Below are 23,170 nucleotides of genomic sequence, written 5' to 3' on the forward strand. Positions count from 1 at the left end.
TGCGTGCGATTCCCTTTTGCGAGCGATTCCTACTTGCGTGCGATTCCCATATGCGAGCGATTTTTCTATGCGTGCGATTCCCTTTTGCGAGCGGTTCCTACTTGCGTGCGATTTTCATATGCGAGCGATTTTTCTATGCGTGCGTTTCCCATTTGCGTCCGATTCCTTTTTGCGAGCGATTCCTACTTGCGTGCGATTTCCTTTTGCGAGGGATTCCTACTTGCGTGCGATTCCCATATCCGTGCGATTCCCTTTTTCGAGCGATTCCTACTTGCGTGCGATTCCCATATGCGAGCGATTCCTACTTGCGTGCGATTTTTATTTGCGTGCGATTTCCATTTGCGTTCGATTCCCGAGGTTTTTTAGTGGGTTCGAGTCCCACACTACCCTGATCTTTTTTCTGGGATATGGTGATCCCTCAGAAGAGATCAGGGTGTGCGCGGGCATTTTTCCTCGTAAAAAAAAAAAAAAAAAAATTTTGCGTGTTTTATTTATGTGTGAAGGCTGTGTAAGTATATGTGTTGCTGCAGAAACATATGTGCAATACGTGCATGCATTGTATGCACGATTGTGTTGGATGTAGTAGTTTGTAGTCGGTCGTGCACTATTCGCATGCGTGCATAAGTAGTACATATACGTACGTTTATGTGTATTTGCGCATTTGTTCTAATGTGTGCGGGAAAGAAGTATCTATTTTAAAAGCAGTTTACTTAGGTTTTATAGATCGGTTATGTTACGTGACATATCAGTCACATATTCATGATGATAAGTTTTGTCTGGTTGCTTTCTTCGTAGCGGTCGATTTTACAAATTTTGAAATATCGAGCATACAAGGTTAATAAATTTCGTGGTTTAAAAGATGGTGATATATATGGAATAAAGATACACACACTGGAAATGCAAAGTGAAGTAATATAAATGTTTTTTTACAAGAAGATTTTATAACAGTTAGTCTCAAAGTTTTCAGTGAAAAGTTAAAAAGAAATAGGAAAGTTATTATGTTTGGTGATTGTAAAATTAAAGTTTTGAACAGTATGTTATATCGATAAAAAATGATTTTACTTAACGTATTAGTTAGTTTGTGAAAGTCACTTGTTCTCGATGTTTCAAATTTTATTAAAGCGACAGTTTTGGTTACTCTGTGTGCGTCAAAATTGACGCTTGAATTGCGACAGAAATTGCAAAGCTGTAGAATATCATTATTTTGCGAAAGATAATAGACCTTAACTTTGTTTATTATCTTTAGTGTTTATTATATTATCTAATTTTTTCGTGTTTAGTATAGTATCTATTTGTGTGTTTCTATTTATTATGGTATCTAGTTTCTTTTCGTGGTTATTATATTATCTGTATCTTTTCGTGTTTACTTTGTTTTTGAGTTTTATGATTTTGTATTTTAGCAGAGAGAAGACTGCGGAGAGAAGCTAGGGTCAGGTGTCGATTTGACACTTGGACTCGTGCATAGACTTATAATATATAGACTGCGCGTCCCCTACCTTTGCTATGTTAAGAAAATGATTTCAACGTTGAGAGAGACAGCTGGTGTTGAACAGTAGCCTCATCTTTGTCTAGCGAAGTAGTGAGGGAAAAAGAAGTCTTCGCTGATTGATAGAATAGTAGGTGAAAAGTGGGGGTAGAAAAATAGTGGGGGTGAAGTAGAGTGAAAGAGATTAAGGGGTGATGGTAGGTTAGGTGGTATAAAATAGTAGGCTCTGATCCCACCACAGACATTGATAGACAGAGAAAGAGTTACTATTCAAAGTATGTTGTCTCTCTCAACGTTGAAGACATCATGTCATCATGACATTCATTCATGTCGTTGGCGTCACGCAACACGGACACGGTTTCGTTTGTGTGCTTGCCTCCATCACCGATGCTCTCGATGGTTGGCAGTTCTACTTATCGACAGTAGCACGAATTCAAACCGAATGAAAGTGAATTTAGCACGGACTCTAACCGAGATACATTTTTATCGTATGCGCCTAAAAGTGGAACTCGTTTCGTAGTTCGCGAGCTCCACGCAAAGTGGAACCCGGCGTTGAAAGTAGCGGCTGGAAACCGTCGTAAAAAACAACAATGGCATGGCCGCTCTCAGTCTTCTCTCTGGTAGCAATATAGAAGTATCATATATATGCATGGTGCGTATATGAAAAGATACCTTAAGTGTCCTGTGATTGAGAACATTTTCATAGAAACGAATATTTACTTGAAGAATTAAATTGTCTAGATTAAGTATTGACAGATTTATAAAAATGTGTGATATTTTTGATAATAATGATGGACAACTTCCCCATGATCTTGGTGATGATGTTGTTCAAGAAGTTCTCAAAACAGGCACAGACTTACGTCAATACTCTAGGCAAATCGAGAAGGAACTCAAGGAAGTTGAGAATAAGTCAATCCAAGACTATATAAAAGAAAGCCAAAATATTGCTAGTTTGCATAATCAGATAGCTGCTTGTGATAATATATTAGAGGTAAGAATGTTAGAATTTGACATTTCTTCAAGTATATAAGGTTGACATATTGTTCAGAAAATTGCAAACATTTTACACATATTTTAAGATGTAGTAGTAATTTCTATATTTTACAGAAAATGGAATCGATGTTGATGAACTTTCAGTCAGACTTAGGAAATATCAGTTCTGAGATACTGTATTTGCAACGCAAATCTGTCTCTATGCACCAGCAAAGGTCTAACAGACAGGTTATACTTCCATATCTTAGTCAATTCATTGAGGACATGACTGTGTCTGAAGCCCTGATTGCGTAAGAAATATTTAGTTGACAACTAAAGAAAAAAATTCTTTTAAATGTAATAAAAAATCATGATTTTTTGCAGTGGTATTATGGATTGTTCTGTAACTGATAAGGAATTTTTGACACAACTAGAGATTCTCAATCATAAAATTAACTTTGTAAAGGAGCAAAGTTTTAAGGAGACAAAATCTTGTTTAGATGTGAAGGATATATTAGAGAAACTAAAAATAAAGGCAATGGCAAAAATTAGGACCTACTTATTGGAGCAAATTTATAAATTTAGGAAACCCATGACAAATTATCAAGTGCCACAGAATAACATGCTGAAATACAAATTTTTCTTTGAATTTATTATGGCAAATGACAGAGCTGTGGCAGAAGAAATTTGTGGAGAGTATATCGATACTATGAGCAAAATATATTATTCATATTTTAAATCTTATTCGTCAAGGTTGATGAAATTACAGGTAAAAATAAGCAGAAGTACTAATATCTAAAGAAAGTGAGAAACATATACAGTGTAATATTTCTTACAAGTTTGAGGAAAGACCAACAAAAGATGATTTAATGGGAGTTGAAAACACATCAAGCAGAGGATTATTTCATAAAACAACTTTAAAGCACAAAGGAACAGTTTTTTCTATAGACACAAGAGGCGAGGTTTTAACTTCTCAATTAACAGCACCCATTATTGTGCCACATTCTGCTTCCAAGACACCAGTGAGTTCCGATTAATACATACGTTTTTCAAAACACATCTTTATGAATATTATAATTTTTACAGTATCATTACGAAGCACTGTTCAGAAGCGAGCAGTATGCTGTGGCTGATAATGCTTGCAGAGAGTATTTATTTCTGACTGATTTCTTCAAAGTTTGTAAAACACAAGCATTGGATATTTTCAATCGGGTACAATTATTTATACAGTTTATAAATAATATTTGTGCAAAATTAACTAAATAAATGAACTGTATTGTTTTTCTTCCTCAACAGGTCATGGGAAAGACGTTAGAACTCTTAATAAGAAATTTAAAGTCGTATGTCGATGACTGTTACGATACTATTGCTCTGTTTCTCTGCTTGCATCTGGTTATGCGCTATCAGTTGATGTGTCACAAACGAGCCGTACCAGCATTGGATAAATACTGGGATGATTTGACAAACATAATCCGGCCTAGGTATCTACTTTAAATTGAAATTTAGTTACAAAGCTATTTTTTTAAATATTTTATACGATAGATATTGCAAATTAATCGTGTCTGTCTTTTAGATTTGAATATGTATTTCAATTGAACATAAAGAGTATAAAAGATTGCGATCCGGTCAACAAAGAGACCGGTCCTCATTATGTAAGTATTTAAATGTAAAGAAAACACTTGATAGAAAATTGTCGAAATTTTATTTGAATTTGTAGATTACCAGAAGATACGCAGAATTTAGCGCAGCTATGGTAAGTGTAATGCACGAAGGATATCCTTGCGAAGGAGCAACTCAATTGCTGGCAGAACTGAGAGAAGCTATACGATGCTTTTTACTAAGAATGGCAGGCATTTTCCCGAATCGGACGCAGCAACTAGTCTTTCTTATCAATAATTACGATGTAGTACTTGGAGTATTAATGGTAAATATAATCATATACTCAACGTAAAAAAAAAAAATTTGTACGTATAAAAAAAGGTTGTTGTATTTAATTCAGGAAAGAACGCGTGATAATTCGAAGGAAGCGGAAAGTTTTCGGGAGTACTTAGAGGCGCATTCCTCCGAATATGTCGAAGAGATTTTGAGTCCGCACTTCGGCGGTATAATTCAGTTGGTAAAAGAATCGGAAGCTTTGATTGAGAAGGGTCAGGCTGACGATTTGAAACGACAGGAGGGAAAAGCGTTGGCATTAGTGCAATCATTTACGAATAATTGGAAACGGGCGCTAGAAGAAATACACAAGGAAGTGTTATCTTCATTTCCCAATTTGGTACTCGGCAGCGGATTGATGCAGCGCACAGTGGCGCAATTGATACGCTATTACCAACGTCTGCACAAGATTCTACCGCAGAACGCGCGCACGCAACTCACGAATATTCATCACATAACGTCAGAGATCAAGAAATACAAGACAAATTATTAATCATCTTATTGTAAAATAAATAGATTACCATTGATCAAAAATTCTTTTTTTTCCGCAGAAACGAGTATCCGCGAATTAAAAATGGCTGATCGCATAAAGAAAAGTATTGAAATATATATGTACTCTGATTATATGTATATAGTTTAAGGAAGTCGGATAACATGTTTGTATATATATATAATCATAGAAGTAAATTCTGTACATTTATTTATAAAATAATACGAACTACAAGTATAATAATAAGAGAGCATGTTACTTATGTTTATTATTCTACAAACTAACGATTAATTATCCGTACTTGTGCACATGGCACGACAAGTGCACCTCTCTGATATGTATGTATATATATGTTACATAAATTATGGTATGTATATACATATATACGTATGTTCTCAAAAAAAAAAAAAGAAAAAAAAATGGTTTCGTTACTCGGTTTTTCTAATTTCGTGACGCTTATGGCATAACGTATTAATTTGTGACGTGTGTGAACGCGATGCGGCAGACTTGCTAATAACTTTGAATACGTCGCAATTTAATCTTCTTTTTCACACATCAAATCGCAGTTATAGAAAATTTATACATATTTATACGGTTATATATTTTTTACAGTTACAAGCAATATCATTCGCGTACGCATGTGTGTGTATGTGTATGTGTATGTGTGTGGTCGCAACATATATATGCTGCAATTCGATTATCAATTTATATCTATTTAATTACTATGTGATTTTTCGGTTTATAGAATGCCGTCAATAGCATGTAATACTCCATTGGTTGCTGGGATGTTATGTGTTACAACGTTCGCCTCGTTTATTCGTACTCGTCCTGAAGCAATAATACATATTTAGAAATTATTTACTTATATATATATATAGGGTGTCCCAGTATTGGTGTGACATCTCTCGTAGGCAGGTAGAAGGAGTAAAACTGAGTCGAAAAGTTCTGAACTATTTTTTTCTATTATTCATAATAAAGGAGTAATTATTGAGTAAATCAGGCCAATCAGCGCCGACTTTTAGCCAGGCGCACGTCAGTGAGCCACGCGCCTGGTGTGTGTGTGTGTGAGCGCTCCGCGCGGTTCACTGACGTTCATTTCACACCAATTCTGGGACACCCTGTATATATGTGATATATAAATATGCATCAGTTTTATATATATTTTAACATATTTTTTTATATGATTTTATATGAAAACGAGAGAAGTATCATGGTTTAAAGAAAAATGATTTAAATTCATATTCGAATAATTAGGAAAAACCGCGCGGGAGTGAATAAAATAACGTTATTATTCGAATTATATATACTTACCGCCGTTTTTGTGAATATGAATTGGCGATTGCGGACGAAGTGAGTCCTTTTGAATATAATATCTCATTCCCGCGGTGTAAAGAGTCGTGGGAACCACGTGCCGTGAGATAATTGTCTTTGCCGCTTCCGGACCGTCCTCCTCGATCCAAATTGGGGCGCCGTTCTTTGTGGACGCATCGGTGAAAGCAGAATCAGTCGGCGCGAAGATGGTAAACGTCTTCGGACCTAGAAAACATTTTATTTGCTTAAAATGAGAACAATAAACTCAAGATTCAAAATAATCTCTATCGGTAAGTAAGTTTTAATTTTTTTAATTTTACAAATAACAAATAGAGAAGACGAGCACAAGTTACAAAAAATGTTTTCGAATTTTCAACATTCTTGATACCTGCGAGCGTATCCTCTAATCCTGACGCGTGAAGTATTTTGAGAAACGTGGTAAACCTCCTCTCACGGTCAGCTTGGAGAGTTTGCACTAAATCGCCAACCGGAAGCGGAAACATGACTCTGTCAACAGCATGAGCGATACCTTGAGGTATCTCAATGTTCCGCTTGTTAGACGCGACGCGTGCCCCGTTTATTGTCGTCACCTTGCGAATAACACAAAGTTAGAAATGAAAAGAATGTGTAGTTCTTTTCTCTCTTTTTCTGATGTACTTCAAATTAAACAATTCTAAAAAAAATATAAATTTACTTTTATATCATTCCATTCGTGATCCTGCATCGCGTATTCGTTTACTCGTAGTTGCGTCCCAGCAAGGCTGACGCCGGTCATCTCGTCCTGAAGGGACTCGATCCTGAAAGCTCCCGGTATAACATGATGAAGAAGAAGCTATCGTAAAAGAGATTCTCGTTAGTGCGTGTACACACATTTTTGTGTTTTAATATTAAATTTCTATACAGTATTTATCTTATTTAATTAAAACCTTTTTACTTTGTATGTTTATTTTTCATTGCTGAAAACAACGATAAATTAGTGGAATTAGCTGTCTGATTTCAGTGAAATCTACCATTAAGTAGATAAATTATTAATGACTTGCGCGTACCCCACTTAGAAGCCTCGGATTGTCATGGAACTTCTGCTCAGCTTTCTCTGGTCCTCCCAGCTGCACCAGTAACGTTCTGAAAGCCTTGTCCGTAGGGATGAATATGGTGTATGGACCTGCGACAAATATAACAAAAAAATATAATATAAAATAATATAAAAATGTTTTTAATAACTGAATGTTTTTATGTTTACACATACGCACACTTACAAATTAACTTACAATTTATACTTACAAATTACTTAATCACACACACATATATATATATATGATTAAGTAATTTGTAAGTATAAATTTTAAGTTAATTTTTAAGTTAAAAATAAGGTATGTACAATAATTGTAACTTTAATCACAATAAATGTACATACACACACGTGTGTGGGTATCTGATGTATCGATACTTGCATGTCTCGATTGACAAACATGTATTTTTTCATGACTATAATATTTATGTCAACACAATTATATTTCTCTCACCAAACGTTCTTTTTTGAGCACATGAATCTGTCACTATGTAATCAGCGTCAAAGGAAAATCATGTCACTGGAGAACGTAAAGCGTAAAGCGTTGCACAATGTTCTAGTGTACATTAATAATTGCATTCGCAATCGATAGAACTGTTACTGATAGAAATAATCGCTATATCATGGTATAAATAATTGCATGAGAAATTGTAACTTATCGGTTTTAACAAGCGTACAAACAGTAAGCCACGCGTACATGAACTTCATTTTTATTGCGAAAAAATTGTCAACCGCATAATATTTCCACTTTACGAAGAATGTGAGCGAAAATTGATTAGATCAACGTTAATTTTTAGAACAAATTGCAAATTTATAAGAAACCTTATGAAGAAACGCGTGAAAGGATTGTTGTGTACATATCGAAGTACAAAAATCAACTTGAACTAAATTCTTTGCGACGTGTCAGATATAAATTTTACAATTTGGATTTGCCGTCATATTGCTTTTGCGCAACACGTTTCTCAAACAATATTACGCTCTAAAGTATACTTTACTTTTTTTTACAAAACAAGAAAAACACGCTATATTATAAGAGTGAGACAAAGAGAGAGACAATGAATCAAACGAATCGCCACGTCGATAATTACAAAGCGTAATTAAATCGCATGTCTTCAGACGAGAGATCTCGGCGTAACGAGAAACGCTATTCGTTTCTTTGTTCTCGTAAGACTTTGCTATGTCGAAATGAGCGACGAGTCGTGAGAATATTTTTCCAACGAATATTGCACGACTAAAGCAAGAGACTAAAGTGAGATACGAATGATGATGGATTGTGCAAAAAGGCACAACCTACTTTGTCATCAACGGGATCGTTTGAAGAAGCATGAACAGCTTTGGCGCAAGTTATGTACCGCCTCGCAATATTGTTGAATAACGGAATGATCTCTCTCTCTCTCTCTCTCTCTCTCTCTCTCTCTCTCTCTCTCTCTCTTGCGCAGACGTGTTTTGCAAAATTATAACGTAATACGCCTTTTCGTAATGTGTCGCAACTCCGTCTCCGTACTCGTTCAATGAACTGTTTCAGTATGCCGTTAAAGTCGAATAAACTCTGATATCTCTACTTTTATCAAATCAAATTGCATAAAATAAATCAATCAATTTACCAGTCTCGTTCAACACATTATCTAATCCCGACTGCCTCAGATACTTGGCCATCGCGAAGAGACCCTCTCTTCTCAGCAACATAGCCAGATCTTCTTGCGTCGAGTAACTCCCCGAAGTCTCCGTTGGGGTCAATGCGGTGGTACCCTCGTAATCGCTCTGGACGACATTCTCGTTCTGCAAATTGGACTGTAAGGTGTTGCCGATATGAGGTGATACTCTCAACGTCGACGAAGCCTCGGTCGGATTTCTGGAGAAATGGATGTAAGAGGTGGTTGTGGAATGCGAGAAAGTCGTCGGTGTCGTCGCTGGCGTGGTCACAATCTCGTTCACCGGCGCCATCGTCGGAATGAACTGGCTCCTGGTGGACGAGGGATATTTCGTGGTTCGCGATACGTGATCCGACAGGCTCGTCTTTGTCGAGCCGCTGGTGCTGAGAGTGTTGAACACGTGGCCGGTGACGCTGGACGCCGAGGTCACGTACTTGTCGGTCGTGGACACCGAGTTGGGCGATACCGTAACGTAGGGGAAGTAATCAGTTGTCGATTTACTGTAATTGTATAGTTTTTATAACTAATTATTTTTAATAAAATATTAATATTATCTTATTTCCTCACAAACCAAATCATTTAGACTGAGACTAAAGTGCAAATTTGTAAAAATTGTAGTCACCTTTCGCTGTTTCTGACCGACGTGGATCTAACGGTAGTCGGTCTGAAGTTCGCCGTCGTACTGACAGGATGAAAAGACGACAATGGTGTTCCGGATGATGTACCGGTGGTGGACACCACCAGATTCGGATCGATACTGGACTCGAAGTTCTCAAGCGTGGTAGCCTGAGTTGTCGGACTGAGCGAGCTAGGTGGTAGTTTCAGCTCGCCCTTCTTGATCCGCTCGACGATAGACTCGACATCGGTACCGCTCTCCTTGTCATTGCCCTTGACACCCTGCACCTTGTAACTGCCGTCCGGCTGCTCTTCCAGCAAGACAAAAGTGACCTTCTTTGCCGGGAGATTCTGGATGATTGGCGTCTTGCCGACTTCCTCGAGTTTACCGTCGCTTTTCTGCCGGATGATTTCGAAATCGGCGCCGGGCGGCAACACACCGTCCTTCGTTAGCTCCTCGAAGATGGCCTTCGGCGGTTTGATGGTCGTTGTCGAGGACGGCTGAGTGGCCGTGGTCTGAGCGCTCGTTCCGATCGATGGCACGATCGAAGACAAACCGTTCGGCGCGTGGATCACCTGAATCTTCTTACCGTTCGGCAGCACCAGGTCCCTGGTAGTGACATTCCTGACGGTATCGTCGTCATCGCTGGACTGAGCCAAAGCGAGTCTGAGTTGCTTCAGTAACAGTTCCCTCTCGGATTGTTGAGAACTCGTGCTTCTAGCGTTGGAACTCTGTTTCGTGGGTTTCTCGGTTTGATAAATCACCTTGATTTGCGGTTTCGGTTTGCCTTGTTGCACCAGTCGATTTTCTTGATTCTGAAGTAGATCGAGCAAGTTCTCCGGTACGTCCGGCGTCTCTTGGTAAGTCTTAGAGGTCACCGTACGTCTGGTTGACGGAGGCAGCTGTGTCGTCGTTGTCGGGACGGTCGTACTTGGCGTTGTGTACTTCTTCTGATGGTTAGCGATCGCTTTGAGAAAGAGTTCCGCTTCTGATGGCGTGATTCGCCGCGCTGTCGGTGATGACAGCAGCAACGGCTGGGACGTGGTGCTGACGACGACAGGTGTTGTCGTCGATGGCGGTGGCGGCGGCGGCGGCGGCGGCGGCGTCGTCGTCGTCGAAGTGAGCTTCTGAAGCTCCTGCAATCGCAGCAGCTCCTGTTGTCTGCGCAATTCCTGCTGCTCGTACAGCAACTGCTGCCGCTGCTTCTGCAGCAGCTCCAACTCGCGCTGCTTTTCGAGATACTCTTGCAGCTGCAGCGTCTGTTGATCGGTGAACAGCGGCTGCGACAGATGATCCTGATGACGATTCTGGAAGCTGTTCTGATTGTATTGGCCGTTGTTGTATCGTTGGTATTGCTGATGGAACTGCTGCGGCTGCTGCGGCTGCTGCTGCGGCTGCTGCTGCGGCACCTGTGTGTTACCGTTCACGAAATTCGCTGCGCCGAGTTGCTGCGCGATTTTTTGTTGTTGTTGCTGCAGAAGCTGCTGCACCTGTTGCTGCTGTTGCAACAGTTGTTGTAACTGTTGCTGCTTCGTCCGATCGACCTTATACTTGGTCAGAGAGGAGTACGGCGTGCTGGATTGCACCTGGTACTTGGGTGTCACGTTGTCGTACGTAAGAACCTGTTGATTTTTCGAGACGTCTTGTGTGGGACGCCGATATCGTTGCTGGTGCTGCTGCACATCGCTCAGAATCTGGGCTTGCTGGGAAGCCGAGAGACGAGGTCGAGGATCGTGCACAATGTGACCCTGGAATCAGAGAAGGTCCATTTTTATCGCGAAGTTATTTACACGAAATAACTTTGCTGAAGTAATTCACTAATGCTACGACATCAATAGATTATTGCGGAAATACACACGCGAAATCTAATAAAGCGAAAGCAAGTCAAATTGACGCAATTTGGAGCGATTCAATGCGTGTCGAAAAGAGTCGAATTATCATCAGCACCCGGTTTTTCATAGGTTCGACGATTTTTCACAGTCGTGTAAGCTTGCGCCTGGTGTAACGCGCAATTTATAACACACAGCCTCAAATTTCACTTCCAATATTCATTATCCACATTAATTTCCGTTTGTCGATTTCAGTATTGTCCGCAACAAGACAACGCTCCCAAAGTCAGAGTTGCGTTTTACGTGCGAGCGAGAAAAAAACTCAAATAATTAAGATACGACCGTAATTAAGAGAAGAGTATTGTTCGATCTTCCTTTCTCTTTGGGTGCCTTCTGTCGTCGTTGACTCGTTGTGGGACAGGTCCTCTCGTCTCCTCGAGAAAGTACGACCTACTGCAGTTTCCATTTCGCGCGTTTCGCACACATAACAGCTCATATATCACATTCAAAATAACTGCGTTAAACTGGTTTCTTTATATAACGACGCAGCTTTGCGGTTGATAGTCGCGTTTTGCATGATTATCTCGTCTTTTATATGCGGTTTTCATCTGTTGTATTTGTTTGGAAATACATTTGCGGAATTATTTTTATTTCGAAATAAAAAAAACGTCAAATTTCCTTCTCACTACGTGCGCGTGTATGTTTCTCTGAATAAATTAGTTTTTTTTAAATAAATTGTTTAAACTTTAAAATAACCTTTCGCGGACGGACGTGACTTTCTCACTACGTGCACATGTATATGTTTATAAATTAGTTTTTTTTTTTAAATAAATTGTGCGAACTTTAAAATAACCTTTCGCGGACGGACATGAGTCTCCCAGATCCACTCAAAACTTTCAAACCGGTTTCTAGTAAAAATTAAGTTTTTTTAAACACTAATATCTTCGAAATTACTCTAGAGATTTTCTCAATTTATTTATTTATTTTATTTTTTTTTTGATCGACGCAGAATCGTTCAAACTTTAGATTCCAAAAAAATAAAAAGATTGAAAAAAAATATTGATTTTTTGCGGAGATATTCGATTTTAAAGTCGCGTGGGTCTCACAGACCCAGTCTGTCCAACTAGTACGAGTCTGCCTGCAAAGGAATGAAACTGCATTATTCATAAAAATTCGTTTTATATTTATAATTTGCGATAAGATCTAAAATGAATAAATGTAGACAAGATCTAGAATGATTAACGATTTAAATACCGTGAAAAGTGAAATGACGCAAGTCACCCGCGCATGTGGAATTTCGTTGCGCGTCAACGATGTTTCGCATCGTTCCAGTTACACGCATTCGATTTCGTTATTGACATTGACATTAACATCCAAAGAATTTCTCCAACAAGAACCTGCGGTACATTCTAATTTTCTTCGTCCAAACGGTTATTATAACCGAGCAAAGAAATTTAAGCTAGTATCTCATTATGCAATATGTATATTCATGTACGTTTGCTAAAATGATTTTATCGTATTTACACACAGTGGATACAATGTGTGTGCTCGATATGCTTAATGAACTGACACACAAGGTCAGTGATTTTTTTGCTTCAATACGACAATCATACAAAACTAGTTCGACTACACGCACTGTGTGTGACACAGGATATTATTTAAAATATTTTGTCGATTATTCACAGTTACATTTCTCATGTTATTATTTCTCGCTTGTGTCACCGGTGATTTACGCGACAACAAGTGCGACAATAAGAATTGATAAATTGATTACAATTCCAAAGTTTTTTTTTTAAATAAGTTTTTTTTATAATTGGTTTATAATGTGACATCCATTTATTTTGAACTTTCTAATGTAGTGCGATACATCTAACGTTGGCAATAGTGAATCTCTAAGTTTTTTTATAAGCGGCGTTTAAGAAACGACATTCGTCGAAAGCGTCTAGTCGCTTCTCTGCTCGTTTACTCGCCAATTCTGAGCGACCGGCGTGATTAAAGTTGCGCGTCGAAGAACAGACAATTACAGATTTGCACGCGTATTTGCCGCTTTTTTGCGGTTAACATTGCGCTCGAGTTGCGTACTAGCGCTCCATTCCGAAACGAATTCCAGTTCGCGAACACTCAAAGTGTCATTAAAGAGTCGCATGCAAATGACGCCGAGCTAAATAAATGTTTTTTTAAGTATTTTCTAAAATTGCGTATGAATCTCTCTGTAGCCGTTGCGAATAATAACTCGGCGGATACTTGGCGCGCGATCACGAGAATTAGTCTACATTCTCCGCTGGCGGATAATGGAGGCCTAGAAAGCGACCGGAGCCTTCAGAGAAACTTTGAAGAACTAGTATCAAGAATGACGAGGCGTCTCTCGTTCGATGATTCGCATTAGGATCCGCATGCGAAAATTTGAATTAGAATCAAATCAAGTACACGATACGAACAACAACACGAAGTCTCGTTATAAAAGAAACAAAACTCACTCAAGTTGTAATTCTAAAGGTCAAAGTTTAAACAGCGAATCGAGAACGCGTTTATAACAGAAGGAAGTCAGGAAACCTTCGTCTGGAACAAACATTCTCCTTTTTTATCTTCCCTCTGTGGGAAACTCGCGGCAACTTGCACTTGGCATGCATGTACGATAATTGCGCGCCGTTTCAATTGCGTCAGTGAATACGGACGATACGGAGTATCACTCGTTAAAAGGCCATTTGCCAAGTGTTTTCCAAGCTAAATGTTTAAAATAGTTTTTTTTTTTTTCTAAAAAATAAATCAATGAGAGAGACAGAGAAATATTCTGTGTTCTAGATTACGCGAATGAATTTTACATAAATAGTTATGCAAAATTGTTCAATCCCGCTCACAAGTGGTGGTAGTTTAGAATCAAGTTAGCAATCGCTGTAGTATCTGATACTCTTATTTTATATAGACGCGGTTGCATAATTCGTTGGCATGCATGATCAAAAGCGTGCATTCACCGACGAACATGCGGTACCTCATAGCGATGTTATGCAACGAGTGTTCCTTCACTTTTCTAGCCGAAAGAAAGGTAGATTCCTTCGGTAAAATTCTTCGGACTATCTACGATAATTAACAACGAAAAATATAATATTATTCGATTGTAACTCGTCGTTCTCCCTCTTTCACATATACACGGAAGAAAACGATTTGTTAGAATAGCTAGAAATTAGTTTTACTATGTGACCAGCAAAAAAAAACATTCGCTAAGTTTATTAAGATCTTTGTTTTGCCAACAAAACATTTTGTTGTGATGAAACAAAAAATTTCGTAGACTGCCATTTCTTGCTGACCATATAAATAGCAAAACTTTTTTTTCCGCGTACATGTTCTTATTTCACATAGTCTTGTTCAACTGTTTATAGATTTTAATACAAAGTTCTACTTCGAAAGATAAGACGGAACAATGGCACGTCAGAATTTTTGCCGGCAATAAAGATGCAAAAATGATAAAAAGATGACAGAAACACAGAGAAAGTCTGCGATATTTTAACAGGATACTTCCTTAGAAAGAGAAGCTTTCATTTCCTTCTTCAATGTCACTTTCGTTATCCCACGACTTGCAATTAATCGCTAACTGCGATCCCACCCATTGCGAATCGGTTTGTAAGGATATTCCGGCGTTATACTTCTTTATGTTTCTGTTTTGTTCACGTCACCAAGAAGACGCGGTTTCGCGAGTCGGTCAATCGCTTTTACTTTCGATCACGTATACGAGATCATTCCACTTTTAGTGAAAGGATGACCCCCGCGACATAACTAGATTCTTATGCGGCAACTATTCGTGCTTTTATGTCGAACAACACAAGAGAATATGGTATAAAATAATCCGAAAAGTAAAAAAAACAAAGATTTCTTCTGCACTTTTGCGCTCAAAGAAGAGAGATTAATTTTTTTAATAAGAACTAGTAAATTTTATATAAAAAATCTGACAAATTTCGGCAGTTCTGTAACGTGATTTGTAAGTTTACGAAATTTTCTCTCAGAACAAAAACCGGCGTGTTCTCTCATTGCCGAGGAGAATCTCAACAGGTGAAACTTTACCCCGAGGTCTTTCGGAATTCGCACTTTCCGTTTCACCATCATTATCTGCGAAATCGTTCGATGCCGATGTGCGATGCATTTTCACGCGAAAGAAAATGATTAGGATGTAGTTTTGAGCTGTGCACACAACGCGGGACAAAGAAAAGTGCGCACAGAAATTACTCGATCAAAGACAGAAACATTTGTCAGGAAAATTTTGCGCACGAGGAATTACGTTCTCAAAACTTGCCGGACTTCCTGAGACTCCGTTATCGGCGGATTATTAAATGTCATTACGTAGACATGCGATATAGGCGTATATGTATGTACTTATTTCCTGCACGATTATTTTCTGCATGATTAATTTGCTCAAGAAGAGAAGAGAGATACAGCACCAGTCGCGCTCCACGATAAATTGTTCAATGAAATTTTCGATATATTTGAATTTGAAAAATTTTCAATTTTTTTTAATAGATGGTTTAAATTTGCGTAGGTGCTTCTAGATATCAGATAATTATTTCTTCATAAAAATGGCAAACAATTTTTATGAAAATTATTTATATAATTTAAAATTATTTTTATAAAAATTGTTTGCCATTTTTATAAAAAAAATAATTATCTGATATCTAGAAGCGTCTACACGAATTTAAACCATCTATTAAAAAAAATTGAAAATTTTTCAAATCCAAATATATCAAAATTTTTATTGAGAAATAAAAAGAATAAGGATCGCTCACAGAAACCTGTACGACGCAAAGTATAGATTAGATCAATAAAAAAAAAAAAAAAAAATAAGTGAGCGAAGAATGTTGAGTCTTAAGAATGTTAAGTCTTCTGGTATCAACTGAAACAGGTTTTTTTCTCGGTGGAAGTTATTTACATGTTACAAGTGTCGTGTGGTAAAAGTGAAAGAAACATATTCGATCTTTGCCTGGTGTTCACCGTGAAGAGAAATTGATTAACTGGACAATTAAAGACGACTCGTTTGCATCAGAGAAAAGAAAAAAACAAAAGTAATCCGTTTTCTAGTCGAAATTCGAGAAAGTGTAGAGTGTACAAACTAAAAAACTAAAAACACTATTTCCAAATAAAAGTATACCATATACAAAGTATATCATAAGTATATTACCATGTCGTTTACGTTTATCTATCCGGCGGAACAAGAAGATTATCTCATTACTTCTCAAAATAGAATAAAAGAACTTTCTTATCGGGAATATTTCCGTAAACAGTGTGTTTCAAATCATACAGGAAGATGAGAGAAAGTATGATTGAGAGCGTAATAAAAAGCCACATAGGTTTTTCCAAAGAGTTAATATCGCAGGAATTCCTAAAAGAGAGAGAGATGTACAATCGTTAACTATTTTTTTTTTTTATCGAACACTCGTTTGTTTCTCATTGGACAATTACCCCACGGCTTCTCATTTGATCCAAATACGGTGTTCATTCGTATTTACCGTTCTCCTCGATTGCTCGTAATTTGTCGTAAGTAGCGTACACAATTCCCTGTTGTTAGCGCCTGATCGGTTACGGCGATCAAACGTCGCCGTAAGATCGAATGCGCGGGAAAGTGAAACGATGCGGTAATAACGATCGGTGATTGCTATCGATATATCGACACGACCAGAACGAGGGATCCTTCGCCCTGTGAGAAGACAATGTTGAGTTTTTTGCCGATCACGAACGAACATTTTTCTCGTAAACTTCGAGAGATGAGCGACTAAATTAATAACAATCTTGGTCGGAGGCGTTTTGTTTTCGTTGAGTGAGACGCGCATTAGTCGTGCAAGTACAAAGAGGTAAAAATTCGAGCGCTCGGATAATTCCGGTTGTAAAGTGCGTAATGACCGGTTCTGGGAGCGTATATCATCCACGGCGCAAATGATTGTTTCGTTACGGCAATTTAATTGTGAAGGACCTGAACACAACTGAGCGTTTGCGCAAGAATCGCTAAGATGTTCGCGTGTAAAGCTTTAACGGGATGTGTCGAAATCGCGCCGAGTGGACTTTTGCCGAGTGGCGAGAGAGATGTTTCGTCAAAACACATCTACGGTTCGCGTCGAGTTGAAATCAGATCGCTATCAGTAGTTAACTGCTCGCCCTCCCGCGTCGAATAATTTGTCTGTATCATTACGATTACGAGATAATCAGTAATTGATATCTCGCAATGTGTATCAACGCAATCGTATGCAACTCGGTTTCATCTTTTTGGAACCAAATAACGGACTTTCACTTTGAGATAATGTTCACAACACGATGTCGTTCCAATATTCACGCGATTAATAACACGTTACGTAATTTCCTTCCGTGAGAAGTTAACACTTGTTCACATCTTTCGCTACTGTGTTTTTTTTTTTTTTTTTTTTTGTATATATAGATTAGAATATAACGAAATTTTCTGGTTGTTTTGCTATCTCAGAGTTGAGAGGATATATTTCCCTGTCTGCTATTAATTCTCAGAAGATGGTTTCTGGAGAAAGTGAGTAAGCACGTAGCATCCTTCACCTTCACCTCCCATTGTCCTGTATATATAGTCTTCTCGGTCTCATCTGCGTCCTCGAGCGAAATAGCGCGAACGTTCGATGTTTTCTTGTTCGATCGATTCACATTTCTTGTCACATCGATTTATTTCCGCTATTTGAACACATTATTAACACGTGTTAAAAAAAACTTTTAACAAAAGTAAAAAAAAAAAAAAAAAAAAATATAGAAACGCAGTGTGCGAATGTTTTTTATTTTTTAAATTTTAGTTTCTTATTTATATTTATTGTAATATATATTTCATATTTTACACAGTCTCTTTGCAGTTTCCACGAAATTTTTTCTATACTGTTTCTCGTATTATAGCACTTGTATTTTTTAAAGAAAATTCTCTATTCCTGCATTTTTATTCCCGATACGCTCTGAATGTATCGGACAGAGAGAAATATGGAATAAGAAAAAACACTGCTCCCCCAGCAGCTAGCACCTGCTTCAACGAACAAACGATGAGAGAAAATCGCTTTTGCATATTTGCCAAGCTGTATATATATGTATCTGTAACTTATAGAGACGTGATTTCTAAAGCACGCGAGAGAATCGCTACAGAACACCAATTTAAGTGTTTTCGTATTTCCCCATATAATTAGGCGCACTTACCGAGACGGTAAATTCGTCGGTCCGATCTCGGGAGACGGCTTGGATGTGCTAACGCGTCGCGCGATTTATGTTCTCGGCGCAAAAAAAAAAAAACTTATTGGATCAGCAGATCAAAAACGGAGCGGTGAAAACGATATTCCTCTTATGTAAAATTGCGGAAAAACCTTCTCTCTCGCGCGCTTATAATTAAGTATGTTTAACACCTTCTCAAATGAGAACCAGATTACCAAGAACGAGATTAATGAGAGGTAGGTGCGTAATATTGCTCGAGTGTGTGTTACATGCGAATATCGATCTAATCAGACGAGGATTTTTCCTCTTTGATGAAAACAAACGGTTTCTCGTTATTTGCACATTAGAGAAAGTTTCCCGTTTACACGCCACGTATGCAGACATTTGTTGTTCGTAGTGTCTATACGCCGTTCAAGTGTCTCTCGGAAGAGGAGATAAACCGGAAGCTAATACACCTGGCTGGATGTCCCTCATAATTCTTTTACATACCGAATATACTTTACGTACACATCGTACAAGGAAACTTGTGTATGCGTTTTCTTTCAGCGGCTTGAGTGAAAGGTTCTGCGATACGTTCCACACCGTTTTGAAACATTATATCCAACTTACCGATATATCCTCTATTAACAACGATTACGTCTCGGGAGAATGCTTTCTTTTAGCTGGATTGCGAAAATTGTTGAAGAAAATTATCGAGAATAGATTTTTCTTTTTACGCCGGACTTTAAACGTTCGTCAGCTTTTTGTAGATCTTGGCATCGACATAATTGTCCTTTTTTTTTTTTTTTTTTTGGAAATCTGAAGTGTATGTGAAACCTAAAATTATCAATGCGCGATAAATGTTTATCAAATTCGATTAACAAAAAAATAATTTGTGAGTTTTCAAAACGGAACAAAGAGCCTCTAAGGAAGAGAGAATTTCTACGTCGTATGACGTTTAATAATTCACCATAAACCGATTCCGAAGAGAAACCTAGCAATTAGAATGAAAGATGCCGCCGAGGAAGATATGCGGAATGGATATCGGCCCACAGATGGCGAGGAAAGAGAGAGAGAGAAAGAAACGGGGCGGAAGCGAGATAGAAAGAGAGGAGAAAAGAGAGAGGGTCAAGAGTCACTCTGTTAGTGGGTGAGCATTCGCTCGTTTCTACTTTCGTGTAGAAGTTTGTGTTGTTCCACACGATACACGTTGGATACACCAATCCAACGAATCACAATCGATCTAAGCAAGAAGTATGTTTCAGAGAGTGTTCAAAGAATGTTTAAAAAATTACGCAATTATCTAAATAAAAATAAATTCTATTTTCATCACAGAAACAACGCCGACACTCGATGAATAGACAATTGCGAGAGAGATGCGATCGTAGATTCTCGTATTCGTATCTCCTTACGGGAGCAAAAAAAGTGGCAAGCGGTAATTAACGGAAAAAGGCGCGAGTGTTTTTTTTTCTCTTCGCATTCGGTCTCGCCAGCGAAATTTTCCTGCGATCGCCGGGAAAGATAGTCGGAAGATTCCCGATGCAACGGGCGCACCGGCAACGGCCTGATTACGTCAGGCGAGGCAATTTCATTAAATCTGCATACTAGCTCGGAGTAATCTACATGCTCGGAGCGATGCACGCATTAAATCGCGCTCCGCGGAGAAATTTCGCAACGAATCCAAGTCAAATGTTGACGGATAAATTACGAAAACAAAAAATGCGCATCGGAGGAAGATTAATGATTGATCATTTGAAAGCTTCGTTAACGAAAGCGTCGAGTAAAAAATGTGAAACAATCGTAAAACTTCTCTTTCGATCATTTAAGCCGATAATGTAACAAAATTAATTCTTCGCGGACAGACATGGTCTCCCACTCAAAAATTGCGTCTCTATCGGTGTTTTCAACAAACATTAGTTTTTTTAACGCTTATATCTTTGAAACTACTAGAGATTTTTTCAATTTGTTTTTTTTTTAATCGACGCAGAATGGTTCAAACTTTCGATTAAAAAAAATAAAATTATTGATTTTTGGCGGCGATATTCGATTTTAAAGTCGCGTGGATTTCATAGACTCAATCTGTCCAACTCGTCATTTTTACAGTCTATACACGAAGGTAAATATCATTTTCATGACCACTCTAAGCAAACACAAGTCTATTCTCGATAATATAAGAGATCGATTATCGACCGTTTCGTATTTCGTACATTTGAATAGATATTGTTCCTTGACAAGTTAATAGAGTGTTCCGAAACATATTTGAAGTTCACTTCGCGATTTATCTGTGTATGTACGGACTGTTTTAAAACGGGATAGAGAAATCCGCTGATTTTATCGCGGAACGGTTTCTGGGTTGGGAGATACGCGAATTAATGTGCCGTGAAGCTGCGAGAACTTCCATCCAGGCACATAATTCCATCGCTTTGTAATTGTGTAAAACGCAAGTTGTGTATTACAATTATTTTAGTGTAGTAAGTGTTTTTTTTTTTATATTGTTTTATACATATATATACATATATCCGCGGTACTTTTTATGACGGTGAAAAAATTCCTAGGAGAATCTGCGATACGAGTCAACAACTGTTCGGTGGAACAGTGAAATCGAATTAAGTGTCTGAAAGATGAAATTTATCTGTCTCTCAGCACCAATTCACGACACATTTTGGGATAAAAACAAATTATCTCGCAGCGACCTACTTCCGGTATGTAAATTGTTTTAACAAGCGAGATGGAAGAAAGTTTTTCGGGACGAGTGAAAGTTACGTCAACTCGATAAGGATCATTAAAGAAAATGAAAGTAATTCTCAAAAATCCAGCTTGACGATGTTAAATTATTTTGTGTAAATTTCGAGTAAAAATGATAAGAGTATGAAAAATACAAAAACTTCACAAGTTATCCAATTAAAGTTGTTTCTTGTAATTGGATGCAATCACTTCGTACTTATTTCTTTTATATAACGACAAAAAATAATATAGAACAAAATACGATAAATAGTAAAGACCTCGATCGCTTTCTGGTACTCACCTGTTGAAGATGCGACAAATCGGGGCCGCCCAAAATTGCCGGGTCAGCTTCAGCGGCGACGAAAATGTCCACTTGCAAGGTCAACGCGGTCCACAGAAAACACAAGAAGTATCTTTGCTTCATCACGAAGAGTAAATTTTGTTCTCGACCTCTCAAGTAGGAAACGTTTACACTGCGGTGAGGAAACCCGTCTTACGCCTCTTCGACTTTTCGCCGGTACATCAGAATTTTTGTGCCCTTGATCTTATCTTCGAAAATCTGACTCTGATTGACAATCTTTCTACGAGAAACCGAGATTTTTTTTAAACAACGAAGATGACGTTCTTGATTTGTCTTGATTTCTGTGATCTCATTAGATTCCTGTCTCTCGCTCAATTTGGCGGAAGAAATGTGTGTCTGTTGGTGTCTTTCCAGAAAACACCGGCATTCAGAGAATTCAGCGCGTTCTGTCTTCTTCCCTTACTTTCCGTGGTCAGGAAGAAACGAGAGTGCAGGAAGAAAGTCGATGAGTCAGCTGGCAACTGTTCGCGGAGCCGCTCTCAAACAGAGTTCACACGTCGAGACGACGAGGACGAGTTTACACTGTTGGAGAACGGAAAAGTCCGGCAGATTTTACTTCTCCCTTGCGGGAAGAGTTCTTGCTTCGAGTGGGAGGCAGCTCACCCAGGTAGGACGGTGAACGTCAACACAGAAGAAATTCAGTTCTCTTTCGGTGGTTTCCTCCACTCTAAAGAGACGCAGTCGTAATATCGATCAAACTGAGATAAAAAGAACTCTTTCACGCGTTCAATGAAATGAGACGAACATTGAGATAAGAATATTTCCCCCCTCTCCCTAGAGTAAACGAAAACTGCTGGAAGCGTTGCGCCATCACAATTTTACAAGCATTAGATATAAAACATAAACGTGTAAAAAATTACTTCAAGAAGGAAACAGTGCCGCAATTCACTGTGCAGCAACAAATATCAAACGTTCGGAAGACTATTTGTAAGAACCTCTCGTTTAACCAAAATGATTACATGTACAACAAGTGATCGGAATCATAAAAATCTCTCTTTCACTCTCTTTTATCGCGAACAAAAGATCGGAAAAGAAATAATTTACGTTTTCTTTACGTAGGCGCTTGTCTACCGCTATATTATTCAACGATGATCCAGACTGAGAAAGAGACGCATGAACGGACATTGGTCCATTATACGGTTCCGTCCGGCGTTCCGGAGAGCGAGCAAATGCTCGACGTACCGTTTTACCACTGTCTTTTTCGCGCGTCGCTTCCGATAACGTAGCGCAGGTGTGTATTCAGAGTTTGATCGCGGAAATACTCGCTTAATTAAGCGTCGGAACGCGACCTTTCTCCCTCTTTCTGCGTTATATAATTAAAAACTAAATTATCAAACACGTCTATATGACACACGTTGTGCTCACGTGTCTATCGTGTGTTTTACTTTTCATAGACGTATGTTTTTTTTTTTTTGTATGTGAAAAAGATCAATAATTTAAAAACTTTCTTCAGAATTTTACGCGAATTTCGTAATACTTGCGGTAATGTAATAAGTAAATCGGCGCGAATAAGGATACGAACAGAACTCTCCGATCGGATCAAGATTTTTATCATCCTATAATA

General features: G+C 38.3%; 2 protein-coding genes across 2 annotated transcripts; one reads left to right on the plus strand and one right to left on the minus strand.

Annotated features, from left to right (window-relative positions):
• Positions 1-2,102: 2,102 nt before the first annotated feature.
• Positions 2,103-5,046, plus strand: LOC109856202 (vacuolar protein sorting-associated protein 52 homolog). Its single transcript, XM_020431216.1, has 9 exons — positions 2,103-2,477; positions 2,594-2,769; positions 2,843-3,227; positions 3,298-3,480; positions 3,545-3,670; positions 3,755-3,939; positions 4,032-4,110; positions 4,176-4,382; positions 4,458-5,046. Exons 1-9 carry the CDS (start codon positions 2,253-2,255, stop codon positions 4,881-4,883), a joined length of 1,992 nt encoding a protein of 663 aa, XP_020286805.1. The 5' UTR covers positions 2,103-2,252; the 3' UTR covers positions 4,884-5,046.
• Positions 5,047-5,115: 69 nt separating this feature from the next.
• LOC109856201 lies at positions 5,116-22,151 on the minus strand. The gene is made up of 8 exons (XM_020431215.1): positions 21,547-22,151; positions 9,535-11,276; positions 8,865-9,412; positions 7,238-7,353; positions 6,886-7,023; positions 6,580-6,781; positions 6,192-6,416; positions 5,116-5,708 (listed from the first exon to the last, which is right to left on the minus strand). Exons 1-8 carry the CDS (start codon positions 21,667-21,669, stop codon positions 5,620-5,622), a joined length of 3,183 nt encoding a protein of 1,060 aa, XP_020286804.1. The 5' UTR covers positions 21,670-22,151; the 3' UTR covers positions 5,116-5,619.
• Positions 22,152-23,170: the final 1,019 nt, after the last annotated feature.

The sequence above is a fragment of the Pseudomyrmex gracilis genome, unplaced genomic scaffold (genome assembly GCF_002006095.1).
Source record: "Pseudomyrmex gracilis isolate BER0280 unplaced genomic scaffold, ASM200609v1 scaffold_110, whole genome shotgun sequence".
NCBI lineage: Eukaryota > Metazoa > Arthropoda > Insecta > Hymenoptera > Formicidae > Pseudomyrmex > Pseudomyrmex gracilis.